This window comes from Chaetodon trifascialis, chromosome 4 (assembly GCF_039877785.1).
Source record: "Chaetodon trifascialis isolate fChaTrf1 chromosome 4, fChaTrf1.hap1, whole genome shotgun sequence".
In the NCBI taxonomy this organism is placed as follows: domain Eukaryota; kingdom Metazoa; phylum Chordata; class Actinopteri; order Chaetodontiformes; family Chaetodontidae; genus Chaetodon; species Chaetodon trifascialis.
This window is the reverse complement of record NC_092059.1, coordinates 21,852,033-21,872,224: the sequence shown is the minus strand read 5'-3', so window position 1 is coordinate 21,872,224 and position 20,192 is coordinate 21,852,033. Positions and strand designations below refer to the sequence as shown.

At 40.4% G+C, this 20,192-nt stretch overlaps 2 protein-coding genes across 5 annotated transcripts; both read left to right on the top strand.

The window, feature by feature from the left end:
• The first annotated feature begins 19 nt into the window (after nt 1-19).
• LOC139330293 (glutathione hydrolase-like YwrD proenzyme) lies at nt 20-10,097 on the top strand. Of its 3 annotated transcripts, XM_070961127.1 has the most exons (12): nt 20-225; nt 589-742; nt 821-974; nt 1,947-2,153; nt 3,832-3,984; nt 4,069-4,156; nt 5,418-5,589; nt 6,479-6,635; nt 7,171-7,353; nt 7,543-7,627; nt 8,032-8,127; nt 9,606-10,097. In XM_070961127.1, the coding sequence occupies exons 1-12, from the start codon at nt 126-128 to the stop codon at nt 9,749-9,751; spliced, it is 1,695 nt and encodes a 564-aa protein (XP_070817228.1). In that variant the 5' UTR covers nt 20-125; the 3' UTR covers nt 9,752-10,097. The 3 variants fall into 3 exon arrangements, with proteins under 3 accessions (XP_070817228.1, XP_070817232.1, XP_070817231.1); XM_070961131.1 differs by lacking the exon at nt 589-742 and having other exon boundaries at nt 90-225; nt 821-984; XM_070961130.1 differs by lacking the exon at nt 20-225 and having other exon boundaries at nt 603-742; nt 821-984.
• Nucleotides 10,098-12,669: 2,572 nt separating this feature from the next.
• tm4sf18 (transmembrane 4 L six family member 18) lies at nt 12,670-19,199 on the top strand. 2 transcript variants are annotated; one of them, XM_070960009.1, is made up of 5 exons: nt 12,670-12,753; nt 12,903-13,126; nt 16,219-16,287; nt 16,896-17,038; nt 17,946-19,199. In XM_070960009.1, the coding sequence occupies exons 2-5, from the start codon at nt 12,947-12,949 to the stop codon at nt 18,142-18,144; spliced, it is 591 nt and encodes a 196-aa protein (XP_070816110.1). In that variant the 5' UTR covers nt 12,670-12,753; nt 12,903-12,946; the 3' UTR covers nt 18,145-19,199. The 2 variants fall into 2 exon arrangements, with proteins under 2 accessions (XP_070816110.1, XP_070816109.1); XM_070960008.1 differs by lacking the exon at nt 12,670-12,753 and having other exon boundaries at nt 12,763-13,126.
• The last annotated feature ends 993 nt before the right edge of the window (nt 19,200-20,192 follow it).

The following is a 20,192-nucleotide window of genomic DNA, read 5'->3' as shown; positions in this document are numbered from 1 at the left end:
TCCTAGTTGAGCCAAACACAATCGATCCCCGAGTAACCGATCTGGAGTTAAAAGTCCCGCACAGTTTTAGTTTGTCTGTTTATTTTACCCTGCTGTTGTAAACAGTCGCTGACAGTTAAGGCGGGATGGATACCGATCTGACTTTCTCCTCTCGTCGGTCACCTGTGGTGTGTTTACACGGCTGTGCGGCGTCCAGCCAGCCGCTCGCTTCAAGTATAGGACTGGGTGAGTGCAAATCAGTTGCCATGGAAATCTCGAGCTAAACAGCTAAAGAAGTAGTTACTGAACGATTAGAACAGCTGCCACGAAGGAGAAGGACAGAAACACAGAACATTAGCGAGAGAAAGAGATTGAAAGTGCTGGGTGGGCCTGGACATATTAACCTAAACACCAAAACACTATGATGACTTGGTGCAGAAGATATTGTTTTCATACTTACACAGCACATAAGTGCTGTCAGACCCCATACTGTGTGTGACAGTAGCTTATATTCATTAAAGAACATACAACTAGTGTTCTCGATTAATCAGTTAATCGTTTTGTGCTAAAATGTTTTTTAATCACACATGGATGTGTATTTCTGTTCAGACATCCTGAAGCGTGGTGGTAATGCAGCAGATGCTGCAGTTGCCATAGCAGCAGCGCTGGCGGTAACAGAGCCCTGCAGCACTGGCCCTGGTGGAGATGCCTTCTGCTTGTTCTACAGTGGAGACACTGGAGACATCAGAGCGATTAACGGCAGGTGGAGACTCTTCTCTCTCACTGTGGTTGTTTCTTCATAATTCAGAATGATTCACAGAGCCTCTCTCTGTGTCCTCAGTGGTCGTTCACCCAGGGCTCAAACCCTGGACTTCTTGGAAGAATGTGGCTACGGTGCAGAGGCCCCTCCTTCACCCTTTGATGCCTTGAATGTCACAGTACCAGGGGCCCCTGCATGCTGGTGTGATACTGTACAGCTGTTCGGTAGTCACAAGGTTTGACACTGTCTGTGTGTGTCTTTGTTCATCCATTTGTATAGAACTGCAATGTGTGTTTTGCAGCACCTAGGCAGCCCATTAGGGCCATCTAACATATTTACATGAAATAAACTACCTAAATATAAACACTGCAAAAGGAACTACATGGACATACAGCACCAACACAAACATGCCCAAAGTAGCGTAGAGTGGACAAACTATCTTTGGGCTCTGTGGACCTTTTTTTGTGAAAACAACAGTATCTTCACCATCTATAGTTTCTACAGATCCAGGAAAATGTGGGTCTCAGACTGTTAGTCTTCTAATTCCCATGAATTCTTGAAATACAAAGTAAATGTAGTTAATGTGATGATATCAGTACAGCTACAACTGGACTTTAATAATAGCAGTCCAGTAATCTAAAACAGCAGTAAAGGTTCAACTCTGGTGTGAGTCCCTCAAAATTTAAAAAAAAAAAAAAAAGTGTCTTTCTTGACTCATAGAGGGAGGATGATTCATGGCAGGAGAAATCAGCAAAAATAGTTTTGCCACAAAAACATGCTCTAAATGTTTTGAATTAGATATATGACTCATTTTTTCTCAAATTAAAATACTCTCATTACACTACACTGCTATCACAGCAGTGGTGCCTGCTCACGTATAAAGGGATGAGATAAATGTTCTCTAAAAGTTCACCACTGTTTGTTTTCTGTTGTCAGAATGTGTCTTGGAAACTGTTGAATTGAAAACAGTGAGTAGTGAATATTAAGGGAATTATGACCCATCAGAAAAAGTGTCCCCTGTCTTGCCCTAATTGATAACAATTATTAGATTTTTTTCTGTCTGGAAAGCCCTCAAAGGAAATTACAAACCAATTTTAGTTTAATTTTACACACACACATTTCATCTCAAAACAATGACTCACACTTCCTGCTCAGTGAGTTTTCCTATGAGGTAATAAGCATGTGTTTCCTCTCCCTGTTTCCATAGCTGTCCTTGCAGGAGGTGCTGAGCGGGGCGGTGGAGCTCGCAGAGGTGGGGTTTCCTGTTGCCGAGGTAGCAGCTCACCACTGGGCGAACTGGGTGTCTGCTCTGAGAGATGCTGGGAAGGAACTAGGTGGAGACCTGCTGATTGATGGTCATGCGCCCAGGTGTGGACAGGTATTCAGAAACCCTGCCCTGGCCCAGACTATGAAGGTAAATCCTTGAAAGAGTTTTTCCTGAACTCGTGTTATTTAGACAAGAAGGAAACAGAACAATGTAGAGCCACAGATAAACCAGCGCACTGGTTCCACATCCTCCCAGAAGTTGTTTTTCTAAACTTGACTTAACCTTCTATATGGAAAAACGTTGGATGCAGCCAGGGGCATAGTGGGTAATTAACCCTGAACACATGAAAGTGTTAGACTCCATGAACGAAAACAAGGTAGACAGAGGGACGGATGAGTGTACATCGTGCTTGAGCAGGCAAAGTAGGAAGGACAGTAAATGAGGAAACTAGAAGGGGAAGGGTGGAGGGTAGGCAGTAAAAGCAGGACAAGGAAGGGCAGACAGCGATGATTGGAATGCAAAGATAAAATGGTCGGAAGAGAGGAGTGGGGAGAAGGAAACAAGAACAGGTGGTCATAGTAAAAACAAAAAAATGTTTTAGAGGAATTAGAGCATTGATGTAAAACAGTTAATTTAAAAACAGTTTATCTTTAAAGCAGATGAGTTTTTGGTGGGCTATCACTTTTTGGCACCTGTCCCCAGAAACACTTTAATAATAAACAGTAAGTATATCAAATTCAGTGCACCTATTTTCCTGGTTACATCTAAAGTAGATTGGAAAAATGATACACAATCGCAGCCCAACATCACGCTTAAAATTACTGGTGTGGCCACTGACTGGTGATGTGTAGACTGTATAGTTAGCCAAACAAACAAATCTCCTCACACATTTGTAAATCGTCACATGAAGTCACAGATCTTTGGCTTGGCATAAATATAGCAATGATTGAGATACTCTTACACAATTCTCCACTCATATTTATGTATATTTTTGCTACAGTAATGGCTCCATATTATAGTATAGTACAACAGATCTTGATGACAGCTAATTCAAATGTCAATATTTCATTGTGGACAAAGTACCAAACCATCTACAGACCATTCCTGCAGCACAAATTCTGTATTATTACAATGTACCAAACAATGGCTAAATACACTGCCTCTGTTTGTACTTTGCACTTTTTATACCTATGACAAGCAAACAAAAGTGGTATATGCTTAGTAGTAGTAGTAGTAGTAATGCAGGAACACTGCCAAGTACTCCCATGATAACTCCCCAATGCCCCCACATACACACACACACACACACACACACACACACACACACACACACACACACACACACACACACACACACACACACATGTTCCTCAGACAGTAGAAACAATAGCATTGACCTCAGCCTCATTGATGGATGGTTTCCATGGCATCATAATGGTCATTCCTCAGCGATGACAATGTGTGTTACTTCCTTGTGGTGAAAAATCACACATTCACACACAGCGTCCTGTTCATTTGATAACATTGATTGGACTGGTAGATATGAGACGTCACCCACATATCTTTCAAATTAGACTCGTGCCGCATTACGTCATATAAAACATGATAGTTTTAATCCTTTTGCATTGTGTACTGTGGTTTTGAAATATGGACGCAAAGCAGAAAAGCAAAATGCAAAGAGATCAGCTGATAGATAGATAGATAGATAGATAGATAGATAGATAGATAGATAGATAGATAGATAGATAGATAGATAGATAGATAGATAGATAGATTGATTGATTGATTGATAGTTAGATTGATTGATGGACCGGTGTGTCATCAGGAGCTGGGTGAGCGTGGCAAGCCAGCTTTCTACCAGGGAAGAGTGGCCCAAGCCATTGTTGATGTCATCAGCCAAAATGGAGGAATCATGACCCTGGATGACCTCAGCAGCCATGACAGTGAGGTCATCACCCCCATAAGCACAGAATACAAGGTGAGGTCAGCGACTATGGTCGTTTATTGTATCTGTATTTTGATAACATGGTCAGCGGAAGGAATGACTCCATTGTGTGCTCAGGGTGTGCGTCTGTGGGAGCCTCCTCCTAACAGTCAGGGATTGGCTGCCCTGCTGCTGCTCAACATCCTGGAGAACTTCCCTCTCAAAGGTATTCACTGGCATGCTGAACATACCAGCAGAGATACATCATGGTGTCATACTAGAGAATTTCAAATATAGATATTAATGTGCAATATTTGCAACATGTTTAGCACCACATAAAAACAAAATTCCTTCCTCCCTTATTGTGTTTGGGTGACAGCAGAAATCTTGGCTCCTGGACACCCACAACAAACTGATGTTTGTATGACAAGTCTCTGAACTTCACATGCATCTTAGCTTCAGATTTCAATCAAGCACAAATCCACTGAATGAAAGTGGCAAGTACAAAGTTGTTACAGCATGTTTTACTACACAAACACTGTCTAAAGTAAAACTCACTGTGACATCAGGTGCATTTGTGTCAGTAAACTTGGGCTAGATGGATCCTTCCTGAGTTTCTGCCTCGAAATCTGACTAGTATCACTGTTCCACTGCACTTTTCCATGCTGGAGGTAATTATTTTTGGAGTTATGAGTACAATGGATTGCAGCATAAGTGTCCCTGTGAGCCATGATAGTGTAACAGTGAGCCAACATGCACAATACCAGGATGCTGAAACTCAGCTTTTTTGTATTTACACCTGTGGTTTTCCCACAGTCACATATCCAAATGTGAAAAAAGCCATATTCACTCACAAAAACTCTCATTCTCGTCACTATTATGGCAAAACTAGTCGACTTTGGTGTAATGACTCCATTCGAATTCCATTAGCTTTTATCCTCAATCAGGAACAATGACAGCCCTCAGGATACCAACCCAGTGCCAGTGACAGCTGACTCAGTCTCTGGACACATGGGACATGAATCACACATGAATCACTATACGTCTCACACTCGCTCTGATTCATCTTGGACTAGAATGCCACCTCAAACTGGTCCCAACAAAGAACACACTAGTGTTTATAGCAAAAGAACTTTGAATTCCTCTGCCACACACAGCACTGTATGTTTGAACACACCGACTGAAAACTCATCTCTGGCAAGTGGAGGGATGACCAGCACAGCAATTAGAGCTTTGGACGATGACATGTTGACTTGAAAATTACACTAGATTGTGTTCACTAAAAATGACATGAAATGTATGAAATCACGTAATAATGAAGTTTTTATAGTCATTTATTTATCAGCTGTATTTGAGTTGCTGTCATCCTTTCCTCTGTTGCTTCAAAGTGAAACAATACTAAATTTTTGTACTCATCTGTTGCATCAAAATTTAAGCATTGTTCATTGGTTGTGTGTGTGTGCGTGTTTGTGTGTGTTTGTTTGTAGTTGAAGGCCATAACAGCTCTGACTACATCCATGTACTGGTGGAGGCTGTGCGCTTGGCATTAACAGATGCTCTGCGTTATCTGGGTGATCCAGACCATGTGACCATCCCTCTGGAAATCTTACTGGACAAGAGCTACAGCCATCAGCGAGCGCAGCACATCTCCATGGACAGGTGTGTGCGTTTTCTGTGTGTGTAAGAGGGTGTATGTCTGTTAGTACCACTGCGTACCAGTGGTGCTTTGTTGACTTTAGATAGGACTGTAGACTGTCACTTCCCACTGACCTTAGATCGATCCCTTCATGCGACACTGTCCCAACACCACTGTTCTGTCTGCTCTGTGTGTGTGTGTGTGTGTGTGCGTGTGTGTTTATTTTGGCAACAGTGTGTATTTACTGTAGACTTTGAACTTAGATTTATTATTACTATGAGAAATAGACAGACAATAAAAGTATAAAGCAACATAATGATCTGTAAATGTGCACATACAGTAAACACCTACGCACACACACACACACACACACACACACACACACACACACACACACACACACACACACACACACACATATTCTGTGGTGCTAAATGCTGCTGTTGTTTTATATTATAGTAATACATCATTTATATTAATTATAATAGCCTTAAATTACAAAGAGTGTGGTTTATTAGGGATATGTGGCACTACAGGCTGAGAGGTTTTTTGTTGTGCTTGGAGCGTAGAGTCTGGCAGCGCTGTGAGAGGGCAGGAAGTGGGAAAGCAAACCATCATAAACATTATCTAAGTTATAGCCGGTACTTCTAATATGTGAAGTTGGCAGCTGGGACAATGTGCTTCTGCTTGGGACCTTTATTTTCCTATATATGATAAAAATGTTTATATTCCAATTTACATATAGTATTTATATTTAGTTATAAGTAGTGACCACCTTGCCTCATTATTTATCTGGCAGTGCATTTCAAAACTCTAAGGAATACTTAAAATATCTGATTTTCCTAAAGTAAAACAGCAACAACAATAATGGTTCATGCATGTTTTTGTTGTTGTTTGTGTTTGTGTCTGTAGGGCCATGGAGGGAGTGGAGCCTGGCCTGATGGCAGGAGGTGACACAGTCTATTTCTGTGTGATTGACCGTCAGGGCAATGCCTGCTCATTTGTCAACAGCACCTATATGGGCTTTGGGAGTGGGCTGGTCCCAAAGGATTGTGGATTCTCACTACAGGTCTGAGGGGTCAGAAAAACGGTATGAGTGTGCATTTGAGTGCATGTGAGGTAGGGATGTACTGTTGTCTCATCACTGCAGAGTAGATCGCAACATCATTGGAATTCGATGAAGAGTTCAGTGTGACATTAGGTGAGCAGTGTAAGTGTGGGAATATTTGGTGACAAACTGAGTGCAGTCTATGTTTGCTGAAGCCAAGACAAACAAGAACATGTAAAACACCAGGCGTGGATAAAGAGGTTGCAAATTTTCCTATTTTATAATCCTGTTTTACATGCTAACGTTAGCTTAAAAGACCAGGAATGTATAGTGTGCTTGTGCTTTGTGTGTGTCTGTGTAAATATGTCTCTATGTCCTGGAAACTTTTTTTTTTTTTTTTTTTCTTTAAATTACAGGCTAAACTTTTACAGACACATTGTCTGTGGTCACATGATAATATGCTTCCAAGAAACACACTAAAACAAAAAAGCATAGAAGTAAATGAGGAGATTCAAAGGTTGGTGTCTGATGTGTATCATTATATACAATCTCTCAGAATCGGGGTGCCAGCTTTTCTCTGCGTCATGACCATGTTAATTGTGTCGCTGGGGGGAAGAGGCCGTATCACACCATCATACCTGCACTTCTCACCGACTGTGCAACCAAATCACAAAAGCCACAACTCCTAGCTGCACTGGGGGTGATGGGGGCTTTTATGCAACCTCAAGGACATGTCCAGGTAAGCTGTAAGAGCAGACTGAGGTGCAGAAAATGAACTTAGTATGTCATGAACGCTGATCTCTCTTTTTTTTTGAGTATTTCATCTTTTTTTTTAAGTCTGCTAAACGCTGCTTTACTTAATGTTATGAGAGTATTATGTTATTGTGAGTGTGAGTGAGTTATTATCTGATGTTGCCCTTGTGTTTAGGTGTTGTTGAACATGTTGGAATTTGGGATGAATCCGCAACAAGCTTTGGATGCACCAAGAGTTTATGTACAGTATGACCATAAAAGTATGCCCCCCCAAAACACACACACACACACACACACACACACACACACACACACACACACACACACACACACACACACACACACACACACACACACACACACACACACACACACATATTCTGCATAGTCACAGGATAGTAGTAGTACATAGTACAGAAAACTGTTCATGTTTCATGTTTCAGCCAGAGAAGATGTCCCTGCCTCCCTCATCACATGGTAGGGTGGTGGTCAGATGAACTCTCTCCATTGTTATATCACATTGTAAACTCTATCTGAACCTGTACACAAGATGAGAATTCTGGGGTTTTGTTAAAAGAAGACAGTGTATGTGTCAACCTTGTGTGCTGCTCATAAAGCCTTAAAGATCAAAATCATATTCTGATTGGACACTCTGTATGTTTAGCTGATCAGTGGTTGGTTAATCTGGAGGAGGGGGTTGACCAGCAGGTGGCTGAGGAGCTGAGAAGACGGGGCCACAAAGTCAACTGGCCAATCACAGGTGCCTGTTATTTATTTACACCATTACTGTTTGGAGTGGCTGCATGGTATTGTCTAAGGGTATTGTCGGCTCATTTATTCATTCATAAAATATAAATGGAAAACTAAAAAAAAAGGGAACATGACCTTAATAAGCAGCGGTGCAAGATGTCATTGAAATTTGCAAAGGTGCTACATGTAGCATACTCAGAAGTTCAGGGGTTACATTCATTGTTATATTGATGTCTAGTGACATTCATAGACAAAGCTGAAACAGCTGGTAGTCATAAATCAGTGGTATTAGACTGTACTTCCCATAGACTTTGTAGCTTCCTATTACAAACAGGATGTTGTCATTAGTTCCTCTTCCCTACCCTGGCATAATTCTGGATGACCTCAACTTTCTCTCTGGATTTTCTGAAGAGTGTGAACATATTTGGTGTGATTCTGCCATCTGCCAGCTCAGTAACACACAGTGTATAAAGCAGTGAGGAAGCTTATGGCTGCTAGTCCTCCTGGACATTTATTAAGGACAACTCTGTCACAAAATGAATGCTGCAGTGATGTACTGATTTTCTAGGGCATGTTGCACCTTTAATGAAATTAACTGTAAAATGTTGAATTCCTGAAATGCATCCATTCATCCATTTTCTATGCTGCTTATCCCTTTCGGGGTCGCGGGGGGCCGGAGCCTGTCTCGGCTGTCGACGGTTGAGAGGCGGGGTACACCCTGGACCGGTCGCCAGCCGATCGCAGGGCACATACACACAACCATTCACACTCACACTCACACCTAGGGGCAATTTAGAGTCACCAATTAACCTAATGAGCATGTTTTTGGTCTGTGGGAGGAAGCCGGAGTGCCCGGAGAGAACCCACGCATGCACGGGAAGAACATGCAAACTTCACACAGAAAGGCCCGACCCGGGAATCGAACCTGCTACCTTCTTGCTGTGAGGCACACGCACTACCTGCTGCACCACCGTGCAGCCCGAATTCCTGAAATGAATTCTTATTAATATTTGTTAATATTATTTCAGGGTATCAGTTATAGAAAAATGGAAAGTAGAATGAACCTGTTCTTCCTAACTGTCTGAATTATGTTCAACTACCCTTCATTTTCAAGTTTGGCAGTGAAGCCATTGTGAGCCTTTTTACAAACTTCTGGCCTGTTTGGACTGGTCTCATGTGGGATTGAAGTGATGACACTCCTGATTTTAACATCATTCATTCATTAAAAAATATGGTAAATTTAAGGAACCACATGTACTGTCTGCTCATCACTTGAGAATAGACCTGTGTGTACCTTCTTTACTGCCTAACTGTAAGGCCCTGTTCTGTGAGCACCATCAAACCACAGGCCTTCATCTCATGATCTTAGCATGCTAATGACACGCAGGATGTTTTGGTTTACAGTGTGCATCAGTGACAGATAAAAGATGGGACAGTTTCATGGATCGGTGCATTTCTTTTCATTTTTCTTTTCATTGAAACACACAGGCCACAACAGGTCTCAGTTTGGGCGGGGACAGATCATCACCATGGGGGATTGGTGGAACTCATCTGTCAGTCAAGCTGATCATCCATCCAGGGTGCTGTGGGCGGGATCAGACCCCAGAGGGGATGGATGCGCTCAGGGGTACTAAACAGATATGACCTGCTCTCGTCTTTCCCGTAGATAAATTGATCCCAAAGCTTTCTGTAGGCAAATTCCTAGATATGGGATGTAGAGCTCACACAATAAATATTTGGCTGTGACATAAGTCACAGTTAATATTAACTTCATTAATTAGCTGCTTGAATTCATTATCAGGTAGAAACTTGACAGCAACTCAGGTTTATAACACAGTCACAGCACAGCATCAAAGCAAGGCATTGAATCTGTTGTATGTTTGCAGTTCACATGCATTTAACAGTTTGAATTAAAACTAATCACCACGTTTCATAATTAGTTTGTGATGGAATCATTGGCACCACAGTCATTTTGTCCCTCCACATTTATAAGATAGAGAATCTTTTGTTTGCTCTCTTAATGCAGAACAACAAATAGGAAAACAAATCTTTGTGTGACACTACATTACATACCAAAGATGGCCTTCCTCAGCTCTGTCTTTTGATTAAGATAATTATCTGTTTTAGTGTTTTAGTCTCTTTAATTAATTGCTGCTGATCTGATGTTTGCTAGAAGTGAGAATCATGTCATTACATGCAGTATAAAGTCCTCCTTTATCAATAAATTGTAATTGTAGCTGCAACATTTTTCCAAACAAATTGAGTTTAGAAAATGTAAGAATGTCACTCAGGTCAGTCAGTGGAACATTTTCCTAAAGTATGTTTGTATGTGCTTTTAGAAATAAACTGATTTAACAGTCTGTATTTCAAATGATCTAAGAAATGTGCTGGATCTATTCATGAATTTGTACATTTTTATAAATGACAAATAAATTAATATTTTCAAATGATGTTTAGTTGTCAAGGTTCTCTGTTCATAGTCTTATAGGCCTCTACAGATTCCTCTGTACCTGATGAAGAGCCTCAAAATATCTTCATACATAAAGAAAAGTTCAATGTTTTAACAGGAGTGATTTATAGTGTTAGGAATTATGGTATTATAGATATTATATAGTTTTTTTTGTTGTTGTTGTTTATTTGTTTATTTGCGTGCTTTAGTGTAAAGTTGTACATCTTGTAGAAGACATATGAACAACTAGTGGTTGGATTTTATTGTTTGCTATGTATATTCACAATATAGTCAATCCCTAAGAGGGTTAATCATTGTATTATTTGCCTCTTTGACCTTTCCTCCAGCACCACCATCAAAAACCAGTCTAATGGGCACATTGCCATTAAATTTCCTGAGCACATTCATGCAGCCCAGAGGAAACCCATTTCTATTTCAGACACTGAGCAATGGTCTGTCACCTCCAACCCAAAATGTCAGCTAAGGATATCCCACAGTTTATCATGCAGATTACCATGAAACTAACAGAGTGCATTAAACTTCCAGAGTGTTTTCACTTTGATGACTGCATGGCCTTTTCCACTGGCACAGCTCTTTGCTGCATGCTTTCAAGCACGCTGGACGAGTTTTATCTTTGAGCGAATTTTTAGCTGTCGGGAGACGCCTCTCAGCGTACCACGCAGACAGGATAAATATAGAGACAGACAGACAGGATAAATTATATCACAGTATATGCAGTGGCCTGGATTGTGTGAAAAAAAAAAGATGTTGAAAATATGGGTGAGTTGGTAAACAGCTTGAAAACCACTTGTATCCTGGAGCAGGAAGCTCAAACATGATCAACACAAATCTGTTGATGTAGAAACATGATGTTGGACTTTGTTTCTTAGTTGATCTCCTTACGGTTCCAAAGCCCAGCTGGTACCAGCCGTTTACTGCTATAAAGAGCCATGTGTTCTGTCACCCGAACACACTCTGGTTTACATAATCTGCCTTAATTAACACTGGTTGAAGCAGCTTGTTAGTTAGTGGCAGTTCAAGCTTACAGCTCACTTTATCTGGATATGCTGCATTCCTGCTGGATTAAAAGCTCACAACATGCTGGGCCCCTGAAACACACATATGTACACATACAGAGCCTTTCTGACACAGCACTATTAGGAGTCATGTTGTGCCCTATTGCCCCACATAGACCTGCTGAGCTGTTGTATCATCCTGACCTACAAAGAGGCGTCCTTACCTATAGGCACTACGCTGAATTCGGGAACTTCTATGAAACATTTTGGATCAGATTGTTCCTTGTGAAAAAATCTTAAATCATTGAGGTCTTAACACTTAATTCAGATTTAATAGACTATATAAATGCTGCCATAAAGATTTGTCTTTTCCCACTCAAAAGCATTAATAGACTGTAATGTTTATCACCGTCTAGTTAATACTTCAGCAATGTCCTTGCAAATGTTGGAAAGTAACTAATCACATTTACTCAAGTACTAAAATTAGGTGCAGCTCTGAGGAAATATTTCCATTTTGTGCTACTACCAATCTGTTTGTTTACTAGATACTTTGTGGGTTTTAGATTTGACATTGGAGTTCTTTCTCCTATTCTTTATCTTGTAAGTGAAAAGATGCTCTAATATAATGCTATTCGTATAGTACAGATTAGTACTTTTTTTGGACAGCACAAGCAATAGCATGATAGATTTTTTTTTGATTTTTTTTAACAATCCTATAGACAAAATGATAATAATCAATAAAATAAGTAGTCATTAAGAAAAAGGTACATACTGTGTGTACCCCATGTGGAAATGCTATATTAGGAATAAACAAGCTGATGTATTTAAACATGTCGACCTGTTGCAGTGACTCAGTCATTCCAGGGGAAATTAATTCTTTAGAGTGCTGTATTATGAGGCCCTGCTGGCTAAGAGGCTGTGGGAAATGCACGTACGCACGCGCGCACACACACACACACACACACACACACACACACACACACACACACACACACACACACACACACACACTCTCTCTCTCTCTCTCTCTCTCTCTCTCTCTCTCTCTCTCTCTCCCTCTCGTGGGATTTTTCATATTTCTGGCTGAGCTCTGTGTAGCCGTTGGTCAGCCTCTTCCTGTGAGTGTGAGTGCGTTTCCTGGCGCACGTTGTGTCATTGCAGAACTCCCCCTGTAAGGAAGGAGAATCTGTTCCACACACACACACTCACACATGCACACAGCAGACTTTCGTCACTAGTTTTCATTTCCTGGCTCCCCAGCTGCTCTGACCCTTCCCTCCCCTCGTTCTCTCTTTCTCTGCTCTCCCTGATCCATTCCAGTTCTCTCCTCTCTGCCGGCGGTTGTGAGTGTTTTTGGGTGAGCAATGTGTTGTTCCGTGGGTTTCGCCAGGTCTCTGGGTCTGGCCCTGCTGCCTCTGGCCCTCTGCTGTATCCTGGCCAACCTGCTTCTGCTGTTTCCTATGGGAGAAATCACCTACATCCAGCAGGGCCGCCTGGCCAGCTACACCTGGTACTTTGGTGGACTTGGAGGAGGGGGACTGTTGGTGAGTAAAAAACAAGATTTTAGACAAAAATGATTTATAATTCAAAACTTGAAACATAATAGCTATAGATCCACTTGGTGCACATCCTTTCCTCCATGTTCTTCCACTTCAGTGCGTTGTCAGAGGGTGAGTTAGTTGTGCAGACCTGTTGTTTTACAAATATGAACTTTATGTTTACTCAAAGTTTAGAATCTGTGTTTGTGGCAGGTTTTGGCTGTTTATTTCAACATGTTATGAGTGTTGATTCAGGGGAATTCAGAAGAATATGACAATAAGCTGTCATTATTAGTCAGACTATTGCTTCTGTTTGTACACCATTATGGTATGTTGTTTACAAGAGTGGAACTTTTTGGTATTGCTGCAATGTGGCAGCATCTTTCCAAACAAATAATCGGATTGGATGATTGGATTATTTTGCCTGGCAGAGGAAGGTAAAACAATGTGGATGCAGGTTTAACTGAGGTCACTGGTATCATGTGGTGGACCTCAGAGAAATTCACTGAAACTAAAAGTAATTAAAAGATTAAAAGTAAAAGATTCACTTTTTATCTGGAACCAAAGTGAGTAATTGTCTTTACGGCTGTTTATAGAATGAATGAGATTCTTTGCCAGTATGTGAGCCATGTGACACTAAACTTTCCACCAAAAGTACTTTTAAGGCCACATTCACTGAAAACTCGTATCACCTCCTTTATTCAATGGTAATTGAGATAGACTATGGTACATGTTGATACATTGTGTACTAGTATGTATACTGAAGCCTTTTTTTCTTAGTTAGTGTTTATCATATGCGGCCAATGCTCATTTATGCTTTTACATTCTTTTTCCCACCGTTTTGATTTAATGATAGACTTTAGGCTCCGGAAAACATGATTTTAGATGAAAAATTGGTTAAATGTCAGATGTCTCCCCTTCAACACTGCTCAGTGTGAGTGTATTTGCAGTTGTTCATTGAGAACAATTGAGCGTTGTGTGCGTTCACAGTTAATCTGTCTGCTCTACATGCTGCTGATCTGATGGGGTTATGCTCTGACTGAGCAGAAAGGAGCTGTTCTTTTAGTTTGGTTTTAAGGAGGAACAGAGGAGAGATTGTACTTTCTCAGACAAAATTAACCTTGTTGACCAGCAGGGCTTTTTTCTTGGGTATATAAAGCTTCACTTTCTATAATATTTAGATTCTTTTGTGCTTTGTTTGTTGTCTGTGCAGGTGAGCATCTTAGCACATGACAAGAAATAGATCATCTATCTAGAATAGATTCAATATTTTACACAGACTGCAAAGAAATTGGTACATGAAAAGTAAATTAAACAGTGGATGGACAGACATGTGTCTTTTCCCACTTTAACATCTGGCCTAATAGTGTTTTTTAAAGTATACATCTACAAATATTTGTCTTTCTTTTGGAGAGGAAAGACAATTTAATCCTTCATTTGTGCAGAAGTTTAGTGTAAAGCTGTCAAAACAGGCATAATGTACCAAACGGCTCGTTAGAAATCTTTATTTTTTGAGCTGATGAATCTGCACAGAAATGGGAGACCAAGCATTTCAAAACTGGAAGAGGATGCAAAACTATGATAAAAGGAATTATTAAGACGAGAAATCCAAATCCAAGACTTAAAATGTTCCTTTCACATACTGAAAATGATGCTTCTTGCAGGTGTTTCACATTAAAAGTGAAGCTATCATGCCTTGAACTTCTGGAATGTTCCTAATGTGAAGTATGTGTTGAGTTTGTCTTAACATCAAACAGCAGCAAACTGCCTGCTATTCAGACATGATGATACCTTTCAAATCAGGGGAATTTAGGAAAAAAAACCCTTTAAGAGCCTATCTCAAATAATGGCTTGGCTCTTGCTTCAAATAAAGTATTCTTATGTTCTTATTGCATCTGTTACTTGGAAAAACAACCTCTCTGCAAACACAGGAGCTACGATTACTTTTGTCTTGCTGTCCTTATTTTTTCTCTTTGGGCTTTTCTTTTCTTTGTGGAAATGAGAACACTAAAGAGTCAAAGAGCAAACTGAAACCTTCTGAGAGAAATCTATCTTTAGCTCCCTGTCTTCCTCTCCCTCACTCTTCCTCCCTCCTTTTTCCTCCTTTCCTTTCTCGCTGTGCACTTCCCTCAGCATTGTCAGTCTCTCTCTGTCTGCTTCTGCTAAAAGATAGCGCTTTCAGGAGGACATCCAGGATGTGTATGTAACGATGCCTATGATCTTTGTGTGTGTGTGTGTGTGTGTGTGTGTGTGTGTGTGTGTGTGTGTGTGTGTGTGTAAAGCCTTGGGAACTTCCCTCCCACTGTTATGATGCAATTTAAAGTCCTTGGCTGCTGGGGCAGGGAGGAGGAGAGGAAAAAGAATACAACCCTGAAACAAACAAATGTGGAATTCCCATTATTTCTCTCTCTCCTCATAATTGCACTGTACCTAAGCTGTTGGTACAGAACAGACTGTTTATGTGACCAATTTTCATTAAATATGGCCCCCAAGAGGATGAATCTTAATGACTTTGGTGATCATTGGACCAACAGGTCAAAATTTGAATTTATGCAACAATTAAGTTGATCATATCTTCAAATCTCCTTTCTATGTTAATGCTAACATAGCATGCTAATAGTTGAAGGCTGCATCCATAATAACTCCCTGTTCACTCATTATGCACTTTAACCCTCTGCCATGTTATTTGACATGCTACATACCGTACTGTTAGCCTGTGCTTCCATTCAAAGCACAGCAAGGCTTAAGCACAGCTGATGCAGACAAAATATTTCTGAGCCTGCTGAAAGCTGAGCCTAATCTGTTGTATAAGGCTGAACATGGCTGAGTCTTACATATCCTAAAATGGGACCCATATAAAAAACAAACTCCATCGGATTTCAGTGACAACTTGACTTTTACAGTGACAACACCCTCAGGCCAAACTTAAATCCATCAAATGTTTGCTTATAGTGTTATGGACATTAAAGCCTCATGTTGCTTGTGTCACTATCGATGTGTTTACTTCCTAGGTGAAAAGTCTTTTAGGTTATATCCAACTGAACAATCCTGCTTTTAACAAGGATGGTGATTATTATTATTCTTTTTTGTGCTTCCAGATGTTGGTTCCAGGTGTGGTCTTCATCACTCTGGGAAAATGTAGCTGCTGCTGGAATGAGAGCTTAATGGTAAGGGACTCACCAAACCATCAATAATACTCAAAATCTACAGGAGGTATAAAATGCTGAGCTGATCCTTTTATTTCTGATTGGTTGACCTTTACTTATGGTCTGCTTTTCAGCTGCAGTTGGTATTCTCCTTTTTCTTAAATCAATATATGACATTTTCTGCCCCAAAACTGTCTTTGACGCTTTGTGACTCTTCATAGTGTTTCTATTTTCCTGTTTTTTTCTTCACCACTTGGGAAATAATACTGCACAGTTGTCACTAAACCACCTAACACTGTGTCCTTATGAGGTGGAATGCTAATGCTAATCCAGCTATGACAATTCAACAAGGGTTCCATTGTTAGTTAACACTCAACACAGTAAGCTTGGCTCACATCACTCAAGCCACATGCACAGCTGCAGCTGTGCATGTGTACGTGTGTGTGTGTGTGTGTGTGTGTGTGTGTGTGTGTGTGTGTGTGTGTGTGTGTGTGTGTGTGTGTGTGTGTGGGTATAGCAGCTGCCTCTGTAACTTATCTATGAAATGGATATATTAAACATCTTATATTTATACACGACACACGCACGTTCCTTTCTAAAATCACTTGTGTGTCTGTGCTGCTCTCCAGATGTGCGGGTCAGTGTTGGCAGCTGTGGTCGGTCTGGTAGGGTCTGGCTACTGTTTCATCATATCAGGGTTTGCCTTGGTGCAGGGTCCCCAGTGCTTCACCCGTTTGGGATGGTCGTACCCCTTTGCAGACCAGGGGGGCAGGTAGGGAGACACTGTACCATGCATGGTGGTGTGAGAACGTGCACATACAGTATGCATGTCTTCTAGGGTTGCAACTAATGATCCAGATAATGATTTAGCATTTGGTCTATAAAATGTCAAAAAATAGTACATCATAATTTCCCAGAGCCATGTGACATCTTGAAATTGCTTGTTTTATCCATACATAAAAGTTCATCATATGATCACAAAAGACTGAAACAGCTAACAATTAAAAACTATGTGTCTTCAGTGCATACAGTGTCAACCAAATGACCAACTTCAGTCCAGCTAAAGGACTCGTGTCAACTTGATATTTTTCAATTTGATATTCACCTGTTTTACTGTGTTATAGCAGTACTCCGCTACTCTGTATAGGATTGACTAGCAGTTGTCTTATAACTGCTAGTCTGATGGTCACAGGTCAGTGTCAAACTTGACACACAAGTATGTAAAGTATGCAAAGTATATTGAACTGCAAATAACCATAGCAAAAATGCGCCAGTGCTTCATGCTGTGTAATGTGTACTGGTGAAACAGATCAAACCATAGGTAAAACTGACTACATTAAAACTTTAAACATTTCCTCAGTTCCGTCTTTTGCCTGTGGCAAATGGTTGTGGTATAACTGTGATACAAGACAACAAGGTGCCCTAATATAGAAAATAATGGACTTTGCCTTGACCTTATATGTTCTTTTTGTGCATCACAGGACACCTTGTCATGCATTATTGCTTACTTATGTCGTTGAAGTCATCAGCGTACACTTACAGACATCTCTACCCCATTAGTATTTGAGCAGAGCATTTTAAGAATATAATGCCACACACAGCAGCTGCATTTCTACCAACATTTTTACATTGTTTATGCCTCACTCTGGCTGTTACTGACTGATCTTTCTCTGTTCCAGGTATCTCTTACAACCAGAGACTTGGTCACAGTGTATTCAGCCGGTTCATATCGTAGAGTGGAATGTGACTCTGCAGTGTGTGTTACTGGGCCTAGCTGTGCTGGAGTTCATCATCTGCCTCTTACAGCTGGGAAATGGTTTAGTCAACGCTGTCTGCCGGCCCTGTTGCTATAAGCAGGAGTACAGTCTCAATGCTTAGATGAACACACAGGTGCATGTCGACTCACCTGCTGAAACACAAGAGCATGTGCTCACACAAAAATTCACACTTTCAATATGTATGCACACACACGGGACATTAATGGACACATGCATACACAGAAGTCTGCACACACAGCCTCATTGCCCAGTGCTGTGTGTGTGTGTGTATGTGTGTACAACACACCTTTATACTTACAATAGACACACTTACCATAGCAGTATCATGAACATCTGACAGCCATGTCAGCATAACTATTACATTTTCAGGCTTTTGATTTTAACTGTTAAAGTGGCAAAAATCACTTTGCAGTCATTGATGATTAGTTTTTCTGCTGCAGCGCGTCTCAAAATGTCTAAGGCAACAGGTCATTAGTCCACAATAATGCGGTTGTGTGTATGTGTCCTGAATGCTCTGTAGAAACATAGAGAGGGTTACTTTCTCCCTGGTGAAAGGAGACTAAGCAGACCAACATGTACAAGCAATAACAACAAAGCAGTCTTTGTTATCATTGTTTACTGTATACTTTGTATACCTTCATAAACCCAACAGCCACACTACTGTTTGTATTGCATAAACAGATGATGCTAGAATTTAAATCAATATAATTACACTCGTATACTTACTGTAAGATGGTGGACACATATTGTTTGATAATGTTGGAAATGACATCAGCTCAGTCATTGTTGATGGCTTCTTTGCTAGAAGTCATTTCCAGTAATTAAGTTTTTCACCAGCATCTTGGCTGACATGATTATCTTGATGAACCAGCAAGTGTCCTTTCTGTCCAGTTTTATTCTTGTGGTTCCAATGTTTATACACTGTGTTGGATTACCGAAGTATTATGAGCAGATGTGTGTGTGCATGTGTGTGTGTTTGTACATTTGTTTTCATTTTCAGAGCATTTTGTTATAAATTGGTTTCTTTGCATCTTTCAGATTGTTGATCAGTGTTATAACAGACATTTTATATATATTTTAGTGACATATTTTTGTAATGTATGTTTGTTTTTGCTGCCTTGAATAAAAAAACCCCAGCTATTTCCATTTTAAGTATATCCACTGAGTGTTTAATTCATAGTCAGGACATTCTCAAGACATTCAGCAATTGCGCTCTGAAATCCCAAAAAGTTTTTGGTGGTTAACAGTATGTTACATGCGGCAGAGACACAGTAGATGTGTATGTAAGTATGAGTGTATGCCTGTCTGACTCCCCTCTTGCACCTCCCCTGAGCTTTTTCTGTAAATGTCATAAGAGGAGGGCCTCTGACACAAATGCAATATTAGCTTAGGTATGATAGGTCAGAATGCTGGTTTGTGTGTGTGTGTGTGTGTGTGTGTGTGTGTGTGTGTGTGTGTGTGTGTGTGTGTGTGTGTGTGTAGTACACAGTATGTTGTAATCAATTCCTGGACTAAAGTATCTGTCCTGGAATTTCCAGAGTTGCCTGGTATTGATCCATATAAGGACCCAAACTGACCCATTAGTTACTTTTCAGCAAACACAATCACACAATATCACAATATAGCTGTGTGGAGAATATTTCCCTTTCTGTCTAAGTAAGTAAGTAAGAAATAAAAATGCTTGATAAACCTTAAACACTAATAAACCAGTTTTGAAAGTAGAATTAATTGGCCATAATTGTTTTAAGAGGCAGATGGAAGCAATTCAACTGAGTGTTAAAGTAAATAAGCTACTTGGTTAGGCTGATTGTCTGGATTAATTCAACACAGTGAAACACTCAAATCTAAGCAAGGAAATCAGGAATCACTGTTTCTTTCAGCTTTTTGCAGTGAACATTGAACAGCAGACCTGACTGGATCAAAAGTGTTTTCACTGTGGTACAGATCTGCTTTTTTATGTTCCAATCAAAAACACATAACATGAACTCTGATATAAATGTAACTTAATTCTGACCTCTTTATGGTTGGGCAATCAAACTTGGATGACGCAGAGTGAAACATTTTCTGTTCTTATGCAAGTGCAACCTTTTGATCAAATAGAAAGTTTGGTTCAAAGCCTGCCTGTTGGTCAGTGAACCCTCTGCCCTG

Bases quoted from the DNA above. Each gene is read 5' to 3' on its own strand.
- LOC139330293 (XM_070961127.1), top strand. From the start codon at position 126: ATGGATACCGATCTGACTTTCTCCTCTCGTCGGTCACCTGTGGTGTGT. The intron at 4,157-5,417 runs GTATTCACTGGC...GTTTGTTTGTAG, and splicing joins GGAGAACTTCCCTCTCAAAG to TTGAAGGCCATAACAGCTCT. The intron at 7,628-8,031 runs GTATGCCCCCCC...CTGTATGTTTAG, and splicing joins TGTACAGTATGACCATAAAA to CTGATCAGTGGTTGGTTAAT.
- tm4sf18 (XM_070960009.1), top strand. From the start codon at position 12,947: ATGTGTTGTTCCGTGGGTTTCGCCAGGTCTCTGGGTCTGGCCCTGCTG. The intron at 16,288-16,895 runs GTAAGGGACTCA...GCTGCTCTCCAG, and splicing joins GCTGGAATGAGAGCTTAATG to ATGTGCGGGTCAGTGTTGGC. The intron at 17,039-17,945 runs GTAGGGAGACAC...TCTCTGTTCCAG, and splicing joins TTTGCAGACCAGGGGGGCAG to GTATCTCTTACAACCAGAGA.